Below are 20,418 nucleotides of genomic sequence, written 5' to 3'. Positions count from 1 at the left end.
TTGTACAGACATACGTGAGGAGTGCCAAAATGTGCTTTATGGAAATGTTTCTCAACACCCCAGTTGGAAAAACACCAAGAACTGTTTCTGACCTTGTTGTAAGCAGAATTTGGAAAAAGCTGTTCCTGTCTTTATCCAATTACCCCTGGCACTCAAGAGCTTTTATCTCCAGCCTTATGTTCAGATATAGTCAATCAGTTTGTTTTTAAAGCCTTGAGATACTCTTTCATAAAGAAACTCGACATGACCCAGACTTTGAAAATCCAGTTCACAAGTGAATTTTGTTTATAGGTTTTAAAAATCAACTTCTATCTGCATGTAACACCACAGTATCATGACCAGTAAGCCAGACACAATCCACAGCTATCTCCAGCAGCAGTCTCATCCCTCCTGCTCATTTCTGACTGCAAACAGCAAATGAGATGCAGAAAACAACCTGGTTTCTGATTGCCCTGACCCACTTGTGTTCATGGCATGGTGCAGTGAGTGACTGCACAACCCCTGTGGAAGGGTAGTGGGTTGGTGGCATCATGGCTGAGGTAATGAAAACCTATTTATTCCTTTTTCTCTTTATTTGCTAATCCAGTCTGTAGGAAGGCAAGAAAACTTCCCCAGCAGCAGTTTTGATGTCTTCTGCCTTCAACTCACTTGTGTAACTATGGTATAATTCTCATCACTAAAAACAGCAGGTTCACCAAGCCCCAGCCTGGCCTGGTGTTCCATACCTACTAGCCCAGTACAAGATGTTTAGTGCCAACAGCAGGATAATGGCCTGAAAGTGCTATATTTTCACACAAGAAGAGGGATAAACTCTACCAGCATAAGGGTCCAGGATAACGTGATTTACAGCAGGCCTGGCAGGACCACAGTTCTTGTTCACCCAGGGTAGAGAGTTGAAAAATTTAGCTAAGAGAAGATACAGCATATTGTATCTCCCACACCCAAACATCTGCTACCCACAGGGGCAGAGGAGAGCTGAGCTGTCACATGTAACAGGGGAACTGGGACCATACTGAAACAGGCACCAGGTTGTGTGAGGTGAGGGACCCAGCACCAGCTCCAGCAGCAGGACTCACCTGCTGAGAGCAGAGACTGCAGCACCTGGAAAATTGTGCTCACAGAAGACACCTTGACAGGATTTACCGAAAAAGCCCTTCAGGACAGCCAGAATCATCATCTCACCTAGCCCATGTCTACATTTCAGCCAGCCATCCCAACAACTTTTATAGAGAGTGAGGACACTTGCACATCCCAGATGAGGAGCTCAGATGGCACCATCTCCCATGCAGACTGCCTACATCCCTCAGCTCACCCAAATCAGTGCCCTGGCCTTGGATCTACCTCTCAGCTCATGCCACTCATCCCTCCTCAGCCAGTTTTCCAGCTTCCCAGAGTAACCTGTATTGGTCTTGCACCTGACCCAACAGGCACCCCAACCAGAGCTGCCTCAGGAACACAGTTTCTCCTCCAGGAGGAAAAGCACCCGATGGAAAACAGAGAGTGTGTAGTTGCCTATGCCCACAAAAGCCTTTTTCTTCTGGCACAATGTCCTCTGTGCTGGGCCTTTGCTGATATGGCTCTAGGGACAAGGGTGTGATGGTGTAGTGGGAGCCAGGCCTCCGCTGATGAGCTGGTCTGCACACGATCCTGTGAATGTGATGGTCACAGGCCAAACTCAGCCGGCCAAAGGGCTCCTACCCCCAACACAGACAGGCTCATATCCCTGCTGCAGGAGCCACCCTGGTGCTGCCAGCTGGTTTTTCACACAAGCCCCCATGGAGCAGAGGTTGGGTGCAGCCCAGCCCTTCTGCACACACTTGGGAATGAAATGCCCATCCTGCTTGTCCCCACATGTACACCCCACTCCCACTGCTCTGCCAAGGAACTGAGAGTAATCTTGTGATCTCATGAGCAAGCAACTGTTGTACAAGATTTCAATTACAATCATGCAGAGTGATTGTGGCATGCAGATTTGCATAAAACTATTCAACCTCATAAAACACTTAATCCAAAGCCCAGGGAAATCAATACAAAGTCTTGCATCTATATAATTTCCTTTGGGATCAGCTCCTTAGGGATCTCCATGACTTTTCCCCTCAGCGCTAGGAAAGCTCTGTTTCTTCAAATGCATTCACAGGAGCTGGCCCATGTGTGGTGTCTGGACAGAGGAAATTACAGACATTTATAAATGGAAAAAAACTTCATTGAGGAATTTTTCACACACTCACAGAATGAGAGCCCCATTCCCCGTTGTCTGTGAGCTTCACCCATTTGTCTGCTGTGGACTCCATTTCTTTGCACTGGTCATTTTGTATCTGTTAATAAAAGCACAAGATCAGTGACTACAATCAGGTGCATCTCTCTGTCAGCATAATGACTACTGGGAATGATAAGATTCAGTTCTGCTCCTCTTGTCTGCATATTTAGACAGCTGCCTTACTTGTGGCAAGATAAACCCCCAACTTTCAACATCTGCAACAGCTTAACAGTGCCTCCACCAGCCCCCTCTGACATAGATGGCAAAAAAAGAGCAGGATGAGATGATCTCAGGCTTGTCCTCATGCTGTATGGGCAGACAAGGATGTTGAGCATCTTGTCTTGCTCCTTTATCCTTCTCCTGAGCCTACCAAGACTTAATTCTCTAAAACCCAGAGGTTTCTAAGTCATAGGGGAAGCAGGAGTGGATGGGCCAAAGCTGGAAGACAAAATGTTATCTCTACAGCCAATAAGGGCTTTCCCTTTGGCCTGCTGCCATCTGACCCAGGGATGAGAGTAAAGCTTTCAAGGCAGAGGCAACATGCCATGTTCTATCCTGGCAGAAGTGAGAGGCTGTCTGTCCCTTGCCTGGGTCCAGGGCAGCTCAGAATAATTTCCTTACAGCAGGGTTTGGTGTAGCTCTTTCTTCTTATACCTGTCTTCTCAGATGAAAAAGTATCAAGTCCCTTTGAGGCACAAGATCACATACTCAGCTTTTATTGCACCAGGGAGAAAGGCCACTTCAACACTTTCACACACTTGACCTGGAGTCAAGGATCCTCCTTAAAGTTGCTCCAAATCAAATCTGAAATAAGCTGTGCAACTCCACATCCTCCAAAGCATCCATACACTCAATTCCCCCCTAGACCAACTGCATTGAGGAAAAGAGGTGTGAAGAAGCACCTGTGTAGAAGGAAAATCCCTAATTATCTTGTGCAACCTGAGCTACAACACCCTTTTGTCTTGGTTCCCACCTGCAAAGAGGAGGTAAGAATATACAGCCTCTTCTCAGCAGATGTAAAGGGCTTCAATATGTAAATAGAGCCAAAGAAGGGCAGATAAAACACCTCACCATTTCCCAGTGAAATGGTGCCACTGGGACTGAAATGTCAATGCCACTGCCACTGAAATGCCACTGCCCAGAGCTAAAGTGTCATTGTTAAATATATTTCAGCACAAAGGCATGCTGGAGGGAAAAAAATGACTTTTACAGGAGAATTAAATATGGTTTCCCTGAAATACTGAGGCTGACTAGGAATTTATGAGCATTTCTATAAAGGGCTGCAGCACTCATTGCTTCTTGAACAGGGAATGATAAATTCAGAGAAGGCGAATGAGTGGGATATGGGCAAAAGCAATAATCAAGAAGCCATTTGCAAAGCCAGTGGTCACAGAAACAATATATTTGCAGATCTGCCAGTCAGTCGAGCAACTGGAGCTGGGATTCATAATCCTGGCACACTCACCTGACAGCAGAAAGCATGGTTGCTGCTTTCTTCCCATGAAGAAGGCAAGGTAGTCTAATACAAAACAGAAATGCCTAAATAACATTGCCTGCATGGTCTGTTATCCAAGTGCAGCAGCAAGCTATCACACTGATGTAGCAGCATGAAGGTACCTCCAACAGATAATTTTTGTCTTCCTTTCCCAGACTACTAAGGATAAGATACTTTGCACTTTTCCCCAAACTTCAATAAATATTAACCAACACCAGCTAAGAGTTCTCACTCCTGTGAGGTGCCATGAGCTGTGTCCTTCTGATGAAAAACAGAGCTTGTTAGACAGGTAAAGGGGCAGTAACAGAGGAGACTGAAAATTTCCAGTCATCTGCCTCTCTGAGTCACCCTCCCATCACATTTTTTTCTGTCCCACATGGCAGGTACAACATGACAAGGACAGTGGAACCTTCCAAAGCACCTCAGTAATGTGGAGCATTTACACCCCACTGCAAATCCTGGTGCTGAGAACCCTCCAGCTCACTGGGCAGCAGCCAGTCCATCCAGGTGGGCAGAGAAGGGCTGCCTTCCCCATTCTGCTCACTGCTGACCAGACACTTTCAGCAATTTGAGCACACCATGGTGCAAGCCCAGCCAGGCTGTTCCCACATGAGAGCTAATGATCCCCAGCCCCTCCTTTTCACAGCATGGACACATCCTCAGAGGCTAATTCCTACTGAAAGCCACCTGAATTTCTCCTGCTTCTCTTTTCATCTTAATTACTAAATTACTAGGACACAAACTGACCTAAAACTAAAGGTTTCCACATAGTACCACCTTGGAGGAAGTCTTTTGAAATGTCAAGTCCCTTCAAAGACATCTCAAATCAGACACCCCTAAATAGGAACATCTACCACCAACACCTGTCTTGCAAAAGGATGGACTAAATGGGTCAGTCATGATCCCTAATGGCAAAATCCCAGTGCATGGCAGACAGAATCAGTTCAGACTGAGTTTTGAAGATTAAATAAATGCCACAAGACAGTATAAGTGACAGAAATAGAAGCAGAATTTTTTATATAGTTCAGCAATAACAAGTTATGGGCATGCAGGGAACTTAAAAGGGAGAAAGCTGCTGCTAATGATCTGGGGTGAATTCTTGCAAAATAAGGTTGGATTCACCATTTTAAAGGCCTTACAAAAAATTCAAAGAAGATGTTGTTGTCAATATACTGGTACTCAAAGAAAACAGAGCCGGATTTCTTCAGGTGCACAGCATAGATGAGAGAAACTGTACAGTCATCCCTGTTGGACTCGATGTAATTCCCTCGAGGTGTCCATGAAGAGCTGGGGAACATAAACAAAACAAGCCTCAACTGAGATCACAGATACTGAAGAGACTTTTTGTACACTAATACACAACAACATTTTACATAATAAAGACCCCTGAATCCCAAAACAGCTAACTGCAGTGAATTTTAAAATTTAGTACAGGATCTCTATTTATTTTTTCAGATATTGTAAATATAATAATTTCATTTTATATCTTTATATATAGTTTTATATAATAATATATATTATAGCTCATATATTATGTAATATAATTATACATTACATAATATATACTATTTTGTATAATAATAAATAATAATATATAATTCTGTATAATATATTTATTTTATATATAAAATATATTTTATATAAATTATAAATGCATTATTTTTATATAATTAATATATAAAATAAAAATTAATAACAGTAACATATATATAAATAATATAAATAATAAATCTTTATAATAGTATAAATAATAAATTAATAATAGATAATGTAAATTCTCTCTATATAAAAATTATTTTATATATTTATATATAGTATATAATAATATATAATGATATATAATAATTTTATTTTATGTCTTTATATATTTTTATATGTTACATCAATAATATAAAACATAATACTTTTCATTGTTCATGGGAAAGGATATGGTATGAAAAATTTAGGACTCAGCCTATATAAGAAAGGTTTATTATCCACAGGTTCAATATACCTTCAATTACACTCAGAAACAGCATTCTGCAAGCACCACAGGTCCCTAAATAGGCCGTAAAAGAACCTTTTACTATAAAGCCACACTCACTATACCATGACCCAAATAAGAGCAGCTCCAGGCTGGCCTTAAACTCAGTGGCTGCTGATGAGCCCAAGGAGGCCACGCTGACAGCAAAGAGATGGGGTACAGATTTCACCTCCCAGCCACCCTCCTTTGCCATTAGCAGGGCTGGCTGCTCTCTGCAGAGCTTAGGTGAGTCATTAAGCAGCTTTGTGCTGCTGAGCTGTCCCAGGTTTGCCCCCAGCTGCCCAGGCCAGGCGCAAGCAGAGCTCCTCACTTGTTGCAGCTGTCGGCTTTGCCCTCGGAGGAGCCCAGCGCCGTGTCCATGAACGTCGCCACATTGGAGAATCCTGCTGGCAGCTCATCCCACTCGTCAAACTTGATCCCACTGCCCAGTGAGTAGGTCCCCTCTGCACACTTGCTGCACACCTGGTTCTTCATCTCCAGGTACTCACCAGAGGCACAGGAGAAAGCTGGGGAGACAATAATTTACAATATAGGAATTAATTCATCAATCCTTATTAATTTCCTTTTTTTTTTCTGCTGCTTAATTAATTAAGATTGAACTGCCACTAAAGGGAACCAAACAGAATGTCCCAGTCCCAGGAACACAACAGCAGAACTACCAACATCATCAGCAAAATTGAGATGTTCACCTGTGTTTTCACTGGAGTGGCAGCATTGAAACCAAACCCTGGTGACAGCTCCTGATTTGCAGCTTGCCTCCACTGGCAAAAGAAGATTTTTAGAAACAAAATCTCTATTGACAGATTGTGTCAAAAAGCAATTTGTGAAAATGAGGATTTATAATAGAGTTCTCCTCACCCTTGCTCACCCAACTGTTACACTTTGAACTCAATTAAAACCACTAGTACTTTAGAGCCAGAACAGACTTTTCTACTCACCTAAGCTAAGAAGGGCACACAGCAGCAGGTTGACAGTCATATAACACTACAAACCTTGCCTGAGAGTAGCAGACCTAATCCAAAGGCCTCTCTGTGTTTCTCCTCACATGAACTACCTACAAAGCCTCAAACATCTTGCCTGATAGACCATGTGGTCTTGGAAAAGGTCACCCACAGGGTTGTGACTAGAAGATGAGGATCTTTGATTAGGGTAACATTAACATGCTGAGAAAATAACCACTGGTTGTCAGCACAGCAAAGACATTATTCAAAATCTGTGTAATTAAGGGAAGTACAATTAGGAGGTATATTCACAAAGTGCTTTTTTTCTGATGTCTCTAAAATTATTTCCTCCAAACAGCTGTATGCTCCTTGTCCCCCTGATCACATCTCTGCCTGCTAAGGGAAGATTATTCCCATTATGAAAGAGATACCTGGATAGTAGCTGAAGTCCTGTCAGCCCACAGAGCCCCATGTCTGTGTCAGGAATCATAATTCCTGCCTGGACACTCATTGCAATGGCAGGCCATCCCATTTTCCCTCAGTACCATGCTGCATCCTGTCCTCTTTGAGACTGAACATCCTGAATGGAAAAAAAATGAGCACTTTCTGCAGCCCATAGTACATCCTACAGTGTTTGCAGGTTTTTAAATTACGCCAGTCAAGCCAAAGCAGGGTCCAGAGCAATGCACACAACTCACACCCCAAGAAATGAGGGGATTTTCTTCTGTTTCACACATGCCACATTGCACAGTGACAGATCTTTCAGACACTCTCTTTGACAGACATAAACTCATTAGCCTGGGAAACTGCAGGATGAGAGCAGACTGGCAGCCACAGTGGTGAAACTGGCCCAAAACAATGACGTCGGCTGAAGTCCCAGAAAATGTGGTTCCACAGATGTGCCAGTGTTTATCTAAGCTGCAGAAAAACTTGCTTTATTGTAAGCACTTTGATTAACCCATGGCTATGTAACATGAATCTCCAGCTGAATCCAACTAACAGTTCTGGCTCCCATTTCTGTCCCAGTACCAGCAGGATTTCTTTCTGTAATTGTTCTTAGTGCATGGCACTGGAAAGCAGATTAAAGGTCTGTTTTGATGGAGTGATCTGCCAAAGGGTCATTTTTCCTTCTTGGTCCTATCAGCATACTCTGAACTTGAGACAGATTTCTAACCCTGCTGCTCACTGGTGATGGACCAAGAAGGAAAGTGGGCAGGATCCAGGCAGAGATGGGTGTGGGGTGGGAATAAACAAAGAAATCCTGCCATGATGGATTTCTGTGAAAGACTGACAGACAGACAGAAAATCCACCCTCAATAAGGGCAAGTGGTTCACTATAAGCAACAAGATAGAGCTAACACCCCACCTGACTGACTGTGTGACCTCAGCTCAAGCCACGGGATCTCCCTGCACCTGGGGTGGGAAACAGCTTCCTTCAGAGATTTGGGAAGTAAAAGCAGTAAACACATCCCTGTGTGTCTGAACTGTGACCACAATTTGTACAGCTTTTCACCTTAAATGTATAAAGATGTCCTGACTCATTGCTTTAGCATAATTAATAAATCTTGCTTTATTTTTTCCTTTTGAAGGGTGCAGAGAGAAGCTAACAGGAAGGGAAGCAGAAAAGTAAGCTCTCTCATGACATCTTTGAATTCTTTAATAGTTTCAACTTTTTTTTTTTTTTAAGAAAGCTAAATAGCAAGAAATTGAGAGTGCTGCTTAGCCATTCCAGAATCATGAAATTCAACTCAGGAGTCAAGAACCATGAGCAATTCACTGCCATAATGAAGATGCTGAGGGCAGCAGAGCCTCCTCTTCCATCAGAGTGAGGTTGAGCAGAGATTTTTACTTTAGCTGAACTAACATGTTTTAACCCCTTGCAAACTGATCATTTGAGAGAAATAAAAGAGTACAAGAGATCAGGCCAGCTGCTGTGCAGGACACATCATCCATCTCTCACCTTCCAGGAAATAGGTGAGCCTTTATTTTATTTAGGTGGGGAATTACCTTCTTTCCTTGTAAGAATTGTATTTAAAAGACAGCAGCATTTGCCATTAAAACACATTCCCCTGCAAGCAAACTGGCTCTGAGCATGCCAGCTGCTTGCCAGGTTCAGTTTGGGGCTGGATGTGGCTAATGGCAACATGAACCACTTTCAACATTGGAACAGATGCAACATTTGGTCTCGTTCCAGCTGGAGAAGGGTGGGGAGGAAATCCAGTGTGTGGTGAGCATGAAGATGGTCTCCTCTCCTAGAGTCCCACAGCTTAAGGGTATTTCATCAAGGGGGACAGCAAAAGCCACGGCAAACTTTCCTTAGTCTAAATTGCATCAGTTAAAGAGTTTATCCCAGCTGGAGACAGGGAGATCAGTCACTTGTGGAGGGACAGAGCACAGATCCATCCCAGGGCATCCCAGGAGCTTCTCCTTTCTCATGGCTGCTCCATATCACTAAGACATAGCTGAGCACAGATGCAGCACTTCCCAGCAGCCACAGAAATAGCTGGAATTATTGCAGCACTGCTGTGTTTGTGAGGGTGACACACACGAGATACTGCCAACAAGAAGGGCTGCATCACAACTTGGGAAGTTAAGGAGTGATGCAAAGCTTTGGGAGCATAAATTTTGTATTTTAGGTGTATGCTGTGATTTATCCTCCACTAAATCCTCCCTCTTCAGAATCCAGAGGAAAAATTATTCTTCCACATCAGAAGAAGATTCTGTGAACACCCTTGACCCCAGAGACCATTTGTTTAGGCATTTGATGCGTTATTTTCAGAGAAACCATCTCTACTGAATAACTGGACATCACTGTTTTCTGTCCCTCTCTATCTGCAAACTTTACAATTACACCTCTCAAATATTAGTTTGGGTGTTACACCCCAACTTACACAGAGCATTGCACATTGTGAAGACTGAGTGTGATCTTTCCTTCTGCAAAGAAAACTGTGAAATGCATGAAAATATTTCATAATTTGCCCCATCATGGGCATTTTAAAAATTGTAAGAACATTTCTAGAGGTAGTTAGGAACAGCATGCCACACTGTGGTGCTGGATACACTGCTGCCTTTGGAGCTAATACAATTATTGGTGATTTGAAGCAGTAGCTTTCCTAAATAACTACAGAAAAAAAAAGAAGAAAAATACGTAGTTTGTGCAGGCGACTAGTCTTTCTCACAAAAAGATGTTGTAAAGTACAGTTTAACTAGATATTTCCCCAGGCAGCCACACATATTCCTACACACATGCAATAATGCTGACTGCGTATGTATGCACTTAATAAAAAATTGACATGAAACCCAGTACTAATAGCCACCACTGTCTAAGTCTTGTCGAACAGACCTCATTTCATTCTTTAAAAGGATTACAAGCCACTCAATGAAGGTGATGGAGTGGATGTGGCATTCACATTTTCTGGAAAAATCCCTTTGCCCAGGATTTCTCTCCTGAGAAGCTGAGAAGCCTCAGAGAAAAAGGAAAACAATAATTATCTGATTTCCTTCTCCTGTGTTGTGCTCACATGTGGAATGTGTTTGGAGATTGTTTCTCCACAGGTGATTGTTTCATTGGATTCTGCTGTGAGTTGTTTTGACTCATTGGCCAATCAGGGCCAAGCTGTGTCAGGACTCTGGAAAGAGTCAGGAGTTTTCTTTATTATCTTTTTAGCATTCTGTAAGTAACCTTTCTGTATTCTTCAGTATAGTTTAGTATAGTATTCTTTATTATAATATAGTATCATAAAATAGTAAATTAGCCTTTTAAGAACATGGAGTCAGATTCATCATTCCTTCCTGCCACGAGGGACCCCACAAACACAACAGAGTGGATGTCACAGACTCAGGGTTCCTAACACAGTTGCATGTCACTCTGATGAAGAAAGGTGGGGAACGCCTTAAAGGGATTGAGAACTGCCTGAGTAACAGATCTCAGGTGGGGCTGTTAGAAATTAGAAATTATCCTTGAGCAGGGAGGAAGGGGCAGTTCTGCCTGCCCAGGACTGAGTCTGATGGCTGCCCACATTTTTCTCAATGATCTGCAGCCAAAAAGAAAAAGAATGGTATCAAGATTGGCAGGGGAGAGGCTGTTAGCAAGCCTGAGCCCACTCAAAGTCAGTGTGCTGACACTAGTGAGATCTGGATAAATTCAGAGGTGCAGGTAGAGATATGTAGGATGAAACATGTATTACAGAGAAGAAGACTGCTATAAGGCTGCATATAGATATGATTTGGCATTTTTAGGAGGTCAGTACAAAACAAAAGGATTTCAAATGGTTTTAAAATTAGAGGTGATGTCCTCCAGTGAGAGATCTGAAGTGCTTAATCTAGTTAGTTTATCACAAGAAGATTGAAAGTCAACTTGATTAATATGTAAGCATCTCCAGGGGGAGAAAACACAAGATCCTGCTGCACTTTTTAATCAAGCAGACAAATGCATGAGAAGAGCTACCTTCTGGAAGCTGAACCCAAACAGACTCAAATTGGAAATAAGGCACAGATTTTTAATAGGGGGAATGACTGACTGCTGGAACAATCTGTCATGGTATGTGATGGACCCTTTGTCTCTCAAGTGCTTCATGCCATAACTGGATACCATATGGAAGAAAAGCTCATGCCAAATACCCATTATCAGTCCCTCTGTCAGCCTGGCTGCGTGTATTTTAATGGTCTGTGAGGTCAGACCAGCAAATTTAATTAAACCCCTTACTCTTAAACTCTGAGTCAAGATCAGTGGTGCCCTGCCTCCCTCCTAGGACACACATGAGGACTGGGGCATTCTGAAGCAGGAGCCCTGCCCATGGTATAACCACTTCCAAGGAGTGCTTGCAGTCCATCACTTGAAAGATCTGATTGCACTTCACAATCACTTGCCAGACATGGAAACAGCTCTCCAGAGGGCAAAACAGACCACAAACAAGCTTGTCTCATTTGCCCTTTGACTGCAAGTCTCCAGGGTCACATTCTGTCTTTTAGTACAGCAGTGACCCTCCTGGTGATTTTGGTGGACTAGGAACAAAATTAGCTGGCACATTTCTATTAAGTGACCACATCATTCACACATTGCTTAACTCTCTGATGCTCCAGCATCAGATCAGGACAGGATTATCATAAGCAAAGATTGCCAAACAGAGTAGATCCTCACATGTATTTGGCTACTCAGCTTCTCCTGAGCACTGAAACTTTCCCCTGGAGTGTTTTCTCATGTCAAGTATCTTGCAGATACTGCCACATTGTGAGAGGGATCAGAATATTTGAGATTTCACCAGAAAATTAACCAAAGCTGTCTCAATACCCTGCATCCTCCAACACCAAACTATAATGTATTCAATTGCTTTCCTCCCTTATGCAGCCCTGGCCTCTAACTCTTCCCTCTTTCCTCATCCAGCTTCCCATCCCACTTGGACCCACTACTTCTACCTCCACCACTCTTCTCAGCAGACTTTTTCCTCCAGACATTTCTTACTTAAAACTAAAACTAAACTATCTCAGGTCTTCTGTTTACTCTGTTGCCACTGAACATGTGCACATTTATGTGTATTGTTCTGTGTCCCCCGGCTTTCAAAAATTAGGATTAATTAAAAAAGAAAAAGGCACAGGACTGGATTTTACGAGGTTGTACAACATCAGAAGGGGATAGCAATTGAGCAGTTCTACACAAATCAATGAAAATACAAAGCAAAGATAATCTCAAACACTGTTTTCCATCTCTCCCCTCTACATTGCTGTGTTGTTCATCCAAAGCCCCACGATCTGGGATTCAGGTGATGTGCAGCATTCAGGTGATGTGCTGCCATCCCCTGCAGGCAGAGTCAGGCCTGAACTGTCTCAGCCTCCCATGGGCAGAGGCGGGAATATGAGGTTGGCAGCATCAGGCAGCTGTGTCCCAGAACAGCTGCTGTTTTCAGCAGACACATGGCACAAGCCTGGAGGGGAAGCTGTGGCCAAGGACAAGCACATGGAGGCTTTTCAGTGATACCCTGGGGCATCAGGGTCCACACAACATGGAACCAAGGAGCAACAAAAATACAGAATGAGGAGGGGAAAAAAGAGAGGAAGAAAAAGGATGAGAGGAAATCATTGCTTTATTATTAATGTTTCCTATAATCTTGCCAGCTTCAGAATATCTTCTGTGAATAATTTATACAAGGCTTCTCCAATAGGCTGTGAATAATTGATGTTCGTTTTCTTCAGTCATTATTTCCCAATGTGTTACCAGGAACTAGACTGAATCTTAATTAAAAAAAGAAAAAAGTCTGTCTAGGCTGTTTAGTCTTAGAAATGTGATCATACTGAAACCTGATACAACTTGGGCAAGAGTACCTTTTGTGGAATACCTCTGCATTTCATAGGAATACATAACTTTTCCTTTTATCCAAAAAATAATGAAATACAGCAAAGCTTTTTTCAGTTCACCTCTTTTCCCCAGCTGGCCTGGCACATGGGACTCTTTATTATCACTTTATTGCATCATCATTTGGACACTGAAAGGTGTGGGTTTGGAATGGAAATAATCAATTCATAGCAGTGGTGCAGAGAGCAGCAATGCAGAGATCACCAAGAGCTTAGGAAGCACATTTGCTACCAGGGTTTGAGCAGCCACCCCAATGGAGATGGCAGGAAACAGATCTGGAGGTGAGTGAGCAGCTCTCCAGCCCTACTGACTCCATCAGGCACATTTTCATTGCTCATCAACCAAAGTGGTTCTAGTGCCATTTGATGGTCTCTGCACACACACACAGCCCTTGCCTCTCATCCCTCTACCAAGCCATAACCAATCTCAAGGTCTTGCCAGCGGCTTCCCTCTTGAAAGAGAAATTAGTGACTCAGAGGAATTTCTTTTTAACTTTTTTAATTACATTTTGTACACAACCAAGGTGAAGAATTCATCAAAAGACACTGAGGTCAACCTTTCTCCTCATAAACTCAGTACACACATCAACATGCAGCTCCCAGTAACTCTTCCCCAGAGAAGAGAATTAAATTCTGAGGGTTCAGTGCAAACTCTTCAGCTTTTTAACTATTTACTATTTTGTTTTGAATCTCTCCTTCAAAAAGTTAACAATGTGACTCCTTTTGCAAAGACAGAGTTTTGCTCATGCACAGAGTAAAAATTCTGGAAAAAATACTTGTAAAACTGGGGTATGTCACATGGAAATGCCATGAAGTCTAGCCTCAAGCTTCAGCCTGGTGAGAAACCTAATAGCATCAGTAAGACTCAAACCTGACTGGAGTCAGGAACATGAATTAGCAGGGATGCTCAAAGAGGAACGGGAATAAACCTGCTCAAGCGCTTTGCTAAATCACAGCCTTTCAATAGCAACTCTCAAACTGTGCTGTGCACACCCCTGCTAGCTGAACAGCTTTGCTCCATGGCAGCCCTGCATTAATGTGTGTGTGCACACAAAATTTGCAGATGCCCACTGACTCCAGGGGATTTAGGAGCAGGCCCAGCTCTTACATGCTTGTGATATCCAACTTTACCAAAACTGAGAGAACATCAAACTCAAAACCTTCATTTAAGTTTTCTGTTATGAAAGAAAAATACTAAAACTCCTGCTGATCACTTAAACTTCCCTAAAGCGTTATAAAGTGTACAGCCTCAAAAAGGTCATTTTGCCTAATTGAGTCTGCAATTAGCAGGAAGATCCCTATCTCCTCCTGTGGTATCCTGGGAGCACATTACACAAGTTAGAATACACTCAACAAACACAGCTCAGTAGCAATAAATCAGGTCAAATTCTGCTCTCAGACTCCAGTAAAGCCCATTGTAATTGAGGACAGTCTATTTTCTCAAGTCGGTGGAGCTTTTCACATTTCTCATTTGCTACAGGCTCACACAACTCCAAAACTGAAGCACATTTCTGATTTCAAAGAAGTTGCTCCCACATCAGTGGCACCAGGTGAAGGTGCACTTTGCTAAGCAGAGCCACAGAAGCACAAAATGATTAAGGCTGGAAAAGACCTAAAAGCATCTAGAAAAAAAGATCTAAAAGCATTAAGTCCAACCATTAACCCCACACTGCCAGCTCCAGCAATAAACCATGTCCCCAAGTGCCACATTTACATGGTTTTTCAACACTTGCAAGGATGGTGATTCCACCACCTCCCTGGGCATCCTGTTCCAATAATATGATCAAGTTCTATATCATCAACTTTTTTTTAATCTCTTTTCTTAAGAAATCTTCCTGATTACAATCCTGATTACAACTGGAATTTTGATGCTGCCTACAATAATGACCCTATCAGCTCTTGAACACAGCAAATCCAACTCCTTTAAAAATGCTCCATTATTTTCAGTATAATTTCTTTACTATGCTCACAGCACTACAAATGAGCAGACATTTATGAGATAAGGAGATGAGGTACAACCTATTCTTACCTAGGATGGCAAAAAAGAACTAATATTCTGTGGAATAAGAGAGATAATATATTAAGATGGTATGAGGTCAAAATGTGAAGCCTTTAAGTTCTTTTTGAGCAAAAATTCTGATGAGACGAGACTATCAGTGCAGCTGGGCACAAGCTATAAAGGGGGGGGGGGGGGGGGGAAGGGAAGGGAAGGGAAGGGAAGGGAAGGGAAGGGAAGGGAAGGTCCAAATTCAGACTCTGGAGTGTAAAACATGCAGCATATGGTCAGGCTGGCAGAAGAGCTTGATGGTGGCCACAAAAACAGACTGCAGTGCAGTGTCAGCAGGAGCATCATGCCAAGTGCTGCTCCCACTGCCAAATCCCAAAAATTCCCCATTAAACACTGCCTACAGCCCCACACCAAAGCAAAGGGCTCCCAGAGATCCCAGCCATCAGGGGGTGCAGGAAAGGGCTTAGCCCTAAAGGAAGCTGCTCCCGGGGACTGCCATCAATATTTTCCATTTAAAAAGCCAAGCAACTGCCCTGATGGCAGTGATCCTTATCAGCTGAACTCCCTTCCTGCTATCAGACTCATGGAGGGATCAGAGAGAGATCTGCGGTAATTAAAAATGAAGGAGATCAAATTAGTAAAGCACATTCCCAACTGTCAGGAGTGATTCAGAGGTCTGGATTCTGCAGAAGGAGGACCTCTGTCTGCCACTCCCACCTCCCTGTATGCATCCGACCTCCAGAACAGTTTTGGGAAGATGCCCAGAGGGGATACCTTAAATGGGAAGCCAGAGGAGAGCCAGAATAGCTCTAGGAGTAATAAATATTACCTTTTCCCTGGCCAAAATCTTTCTGGATTTTTAATGCATCTCTTCACAGGAACCCTTGCAACCGTGATGTGGCAGCATCAGAAATGTGACTCAGCTCTGAACAAACAGAAACCTGAGAGGAGAGAGGTACCCAAGCAGTCTGGTGTGGCCATGGCACAGGTGACACAGCTGTGGCCAGCCCCACAGAGGTACCACACCATGCACACAGGCTGCAGGGTTGGAAAGTGGTGATGGATTCAGCCCCACAGAGCAAGGAGAACAGAAAAAAACAGAGGGGAGTGAAATACAGAACAGGGCATGCTGCAACTGCAGAGCTGCTACTGCAGCTTCCCTTACATATCTGGGTCACTGCTTAGCAGGACTTCCTAAGCACCACAAAAATGTCTCATGTGAGCCTCCTCCTTCCTTCCCACCTACATGGGAGAGATGTGGAGGGCAGGAGGGCAGCAGGAGGGGAAGGTGGATCATTGTGCTGCTCTGTGCTCATAGAAAGAAAAAAAATATAAAAATCCTTCTCCTAGTAACCAGGTCACAAAGCAGTCAAAATATGACAGCCCTGTCTACTGAGGACACTCTCTACTCTGCAGGTGAGCTGTGCTGATGAAGCTTCTGAAGACTCAAAAATGGGGTAGGATCCTGGCAGGTTTTGGAGCCTACAGCAGTTTCAGGGAATGTTGAGGCTGTGCTCAGCAGGACACAGTCAGCTGTGATTTGCATTTCACTGTGTGCTCCAAAATGCAGCAGAGCACAGAGACACCCAAGGTAATTTGAAATGGTTTCATCCAAATGAGAAGCAGTAAAACACAACATCCTGAACACGAGCACATCTCAGGACACCGACTGAGCTCTGATGCCACAGTCCAATTGCTCCAGATATGGGAAGCACCTGAGCTAACACATTTTTAGCAATCTCAAGTGTCTTTCCACTCCACTGGAGGCCACAGTCTAGACGTATTTACAAAGCAGGAGACATTTAACATATTGTTATGCCATCTTTCACATTTCTAGTTCAGACACAACTTAAAGAGACCGACTGCTGAGCATTTGGAAGAAGGAGAGGTTGGCACAGTATTCTCAGGATTCAAAATTAATGACAGACTGCACATCACTTCTCTTTTCAGGGAGCGGTAAAGACCAGTGGCAGATATTCCCAACCAGCAGCATTTCTGAGTAGATGGAAACGACTGCAAACATTGTGAAGTCAGCAGTGATGGCAGATGTGCTCCAAAAGAAATCACTTTCTCATACAGATTCCCTCATGCCATTGTGTCCACTAAGGGCTCTACCAACCCCAAGGAAACAATAAAAAAACACCGTAAGAACTTATGCTATTTCACAACTGCAACTGCTATACAAGTGCAACCCTCTCTTAAAGGCAGAGACATTGTTTGCCACAGGGTATCTCAGGACTAATAGATGCTGAACACAACTTCTGAAGATAGCAGACTTCTGGAAGGGGGAAACTGGAAGCTGGAAATTGTCCTACCCAGAGTGATTTTACTGTAGGCCCTGATTTGTGCAGGTTGGGTTGTAGGACCAAAGAGAAACCCAAGAGGATTCCAGGATTCTACCACATTCCAGAATGAGCCCCAGTTCCTATGTCCTGGCATAGGGTAGGACTTGAAAGATGTAGGAGAATCTGAATAAATTTGTAGAATGTCCAGAGACTCAGCTCAGAGGATATGGCATAGTTCTGGCATTTCTTCATAGACCTTGGGATAAAATAGCACCAGGCCTGAGAGAAGGAATGCATCTCAAAGAGCCAATAATGTGAGTTGTGTGCAAACCCTGGCCAAGCCTGCAGCACAAATCTCACTCTGCACACAATCCGCAAAGAACATGACTTGTAGAAGCCTCAGATACAGAACCTTTTGTTTTCCTTAGGCTGCAGAAATTCATGCTTTTAGAGTAAGATGTCCTTGGTACAGCTGCTGCATTGTCAGGTGAGACAGAAGCCACCAGCTTAGAGAATGTGACAAGGAGATATCTGTCAGCACCTTCAACACAGCTCATCATCAACAACAGACCCCACAGGCAAACTCCAGAGATTTGTGGGGCAGTCACTTTTCAAAAGCTGCCTCTCCCAGTTTATCCCACCCACTGGAGAATGGACTGTCAGCCAAACTCTCTGCTGGTTAAAATATTTTACAGCAAAAACCACTACGTTAACCAAGCTGAATGTGAAAGGTGTTCCCCACACAGTCCCACAGTGACTGACTGCTGTTGACAGATTCATGTTTTCAGGCTGAAAGATTGGTTGTTCTTTAAGCAAAAGGTGAAAGACTAAGAGATGAGAAAACCTAAAATTACTTTTGCCATCAGAACATAGCCAGACAGCCCCTGCTGCCAGTTAATTTACTACACACAGAAAGAAAATATACAACTCCAAGAGCCCAGGGAGATGGGATCTGAGGGGTTCAGTAAAAAAGTCAAACATCTGATTGCTTCTCAAACCAGCTGAATTGCCATGGGATTTAACATCAACACTACAAGAAGGAGAAGAGTTTTCCAGTATATTTAACAGAATCCTGTATTTTGGTGTATAATATCAGAGCCCATCTCCCAGGAAAAGTTTTCACCTTGTCTAGCAGGGGCCAGATATTGAAAAGCCAGATTCATCTATTGTTATAAACCAGCTGAATTCTCATTGGAATTGATTTAAGACCAGAAACAGGCACAAACAATAGAAGATGGAGAGGGAAGTGAACCATTTGTCAAAATCTGTAGCAGAAAGTTGAGGACAGTGTAATATTGCTGGACTTAAACCATTTATCACAAGATTTAAGAAGAAATAATGTATGTCACAAAAAAAATAGTTATACCTATGTCCTCCAGGGTACACCAAAAGTGGTTGTGCAGCAGAAGAAATAAAACTATCAGCTCCTTTATAGTGCAGGCAGCAAAAAGTGATAGGCTTGGAGTGTAACAAGGGAGATTCAACAGCAGAAAAATCTTCAACAGGAGGGAAAATGAAAAGAACTAAATATATGAGCAAATATCTGGAGAGCTTCTGGGCTCTTCATCACAAGAGGTGCCTGAAAACAGCCCAGCCAAATATCAGCCATGAATGACAGTCATTGCTACTACAGCTATTTGGGCTGGAGGGTGAGCTATGGGATCACCTGAGGTGCTTCTCAGGTCTAGATTTCTGTAATTGAAAAAGCCCATCCTAAGGATATACAGAGATTCCACATTTAAAACCTTGGAAACTAAATCCAAATACCAGGAATGACACATTCTCAAATGCTGCTTGGAAGCAGTCAGAAACCTTCCAGTGATCAACACTGCTACAGAAAACATTTATATACCTCACACTGGAATACAGAGAAATGAAAATAAACCTTTAGAGTAGCAGAGTCAGAAGTGAGTAAATCTGACATCTGCTGCAATAGAACTGAAAAGACATAGCCATTGTTCATCCTGTTTGTCAGATACAATAATTTATACCCTCTGGAATAAATTACTGCTAGGATCTTTTGTGGAGAGAATTGCTGGAACAAGGAAGTGTGATAGGAAAGAGCATTCAGACTGGGGAGCAATGAAACAGTGAGGATTGTGTTTGCAGAGCAGCAGTTTGTTTATATCCCCCAGATGCAAAAAAGTGTTTCAACATTAAAAAAATGCAGAACCAAGTGATATGAAAACACTCCAAATTGTTTAAAAAATGCATAAATAAATAAAATGCAGGAGATTTATCATAAAAATAACTCAGGCAAATAAGACATTTACCATTCTTTATACATTCAGTTTATGAATTAGCTAAATATTGGAAATAATGAGAATGTGGACACTATATAGCTTGAACAATATATAGCAAATATAGTTTGAGCACTGGTGGTCACCATTTTGACTGGAGAGCTGCAGGGCAGCTCAAGACAAGCAACCACAGCTCTTCAGGGGGTGCTGTCAGAGATGTGTCTGTGAATCTGCATAAAAGGGTACCTGCAGCAGACAGTGCCTTTCATGGATACACAGACAATCCCTGCTCCACATCTCCAGCAGGCAGAAAGCTGGCTTGGAGGGAAAGGACAAACTCAGGGCATCAGTGACAGCCCTACCAATGTAAATAGCACAAAAAAAGCAATAACAGTCTGTAAAATGAGAAGTCACAACATACTGCATTCCTTCCCTCTCACGGGGTCAGGCAGTCCAGAGCACTCCACGGCCGGGTTGGGGACAGCCACCCTCCACCTGGAGCCACTGCTGTCACACTCCGTGTACTCGAAGTGGTAATCTGTCTGCAAGCAATCACAAAGAGGTTCAGTTTCATCATAACATTTGCATATTAAGCTCATTAATCAAGGCTGGGATTAGCAAGCTCAGTTGTAATTAAACCAGAGAGGAAGTGGCTGGTGTGGAACACACTGTGCAGCTCTGATGATTGCTGTGTCTCATCACAGAGCAAGTGTGGCTCTCATCAGGTGCTGTGCAGCACAAATGCTGGGGCAGAAGGAGGGATTTGCCAAAGCACTTGATAGACAGGAGGCAGATGCCACTGGAATTTTTTTCCCAGTCTC

At 43.1% G+C, this 20,418-nt stretch overlaps 1 protein-coding gene across 1 annotated transcript in view; it reads right to left on the bottom strand.

Moving 5' to 3' along the window:
- ELAPOR2 (endosome-lysosome associated apoptosis and autophagy regulator family member 2) overlaps positions 1–20,418 on the bottom strand; it is a 100,846-nt gene that overhangs the window by 29,196 nt on the left and 51,232 nt on the right. The window contains exons 2-5 of the mRNA XM_054287561.1: positions 20,019–20,139; positions 6,086–6,281; positions 4,892–5,039; positions 2,229–2,315 (exon numbers count right to left, since the gene is read on the bottom strand). Coding sequence (XP_054143536.1) covers positions 2,229–2,315; positions 4,892–5,039; positions 6,086–6,281; positions 20,019–20,139 — 552 coding nt within the window. The remainder of the gene's footprint in view (positions 1–2,228; positions 2,316–4,891; positions 5,040–6,085; positions 6,282–20,018; positions 20,140–20,418) is intronic.

Source organism: Melozone crissalis, unplaced genomic scaffold, assembly GCF_028551555.1.
Source record: "Melozone crissalis strain CALT ecotype California unplaced genomic scaffold, PUWL_Pcris_2 ptg000059l_1, whole genome shotgun sequence".
NCBI classification, from domain to species: domain Eukaryota; kingdom Metazoa; phylum Chordata; class Aves; order Passeriformes; family Passerellidae; genus Melozone; species Melozone crissalis.
This window is presented reverse-complemented; position numbering and strand designations above follow the sequence as displayed.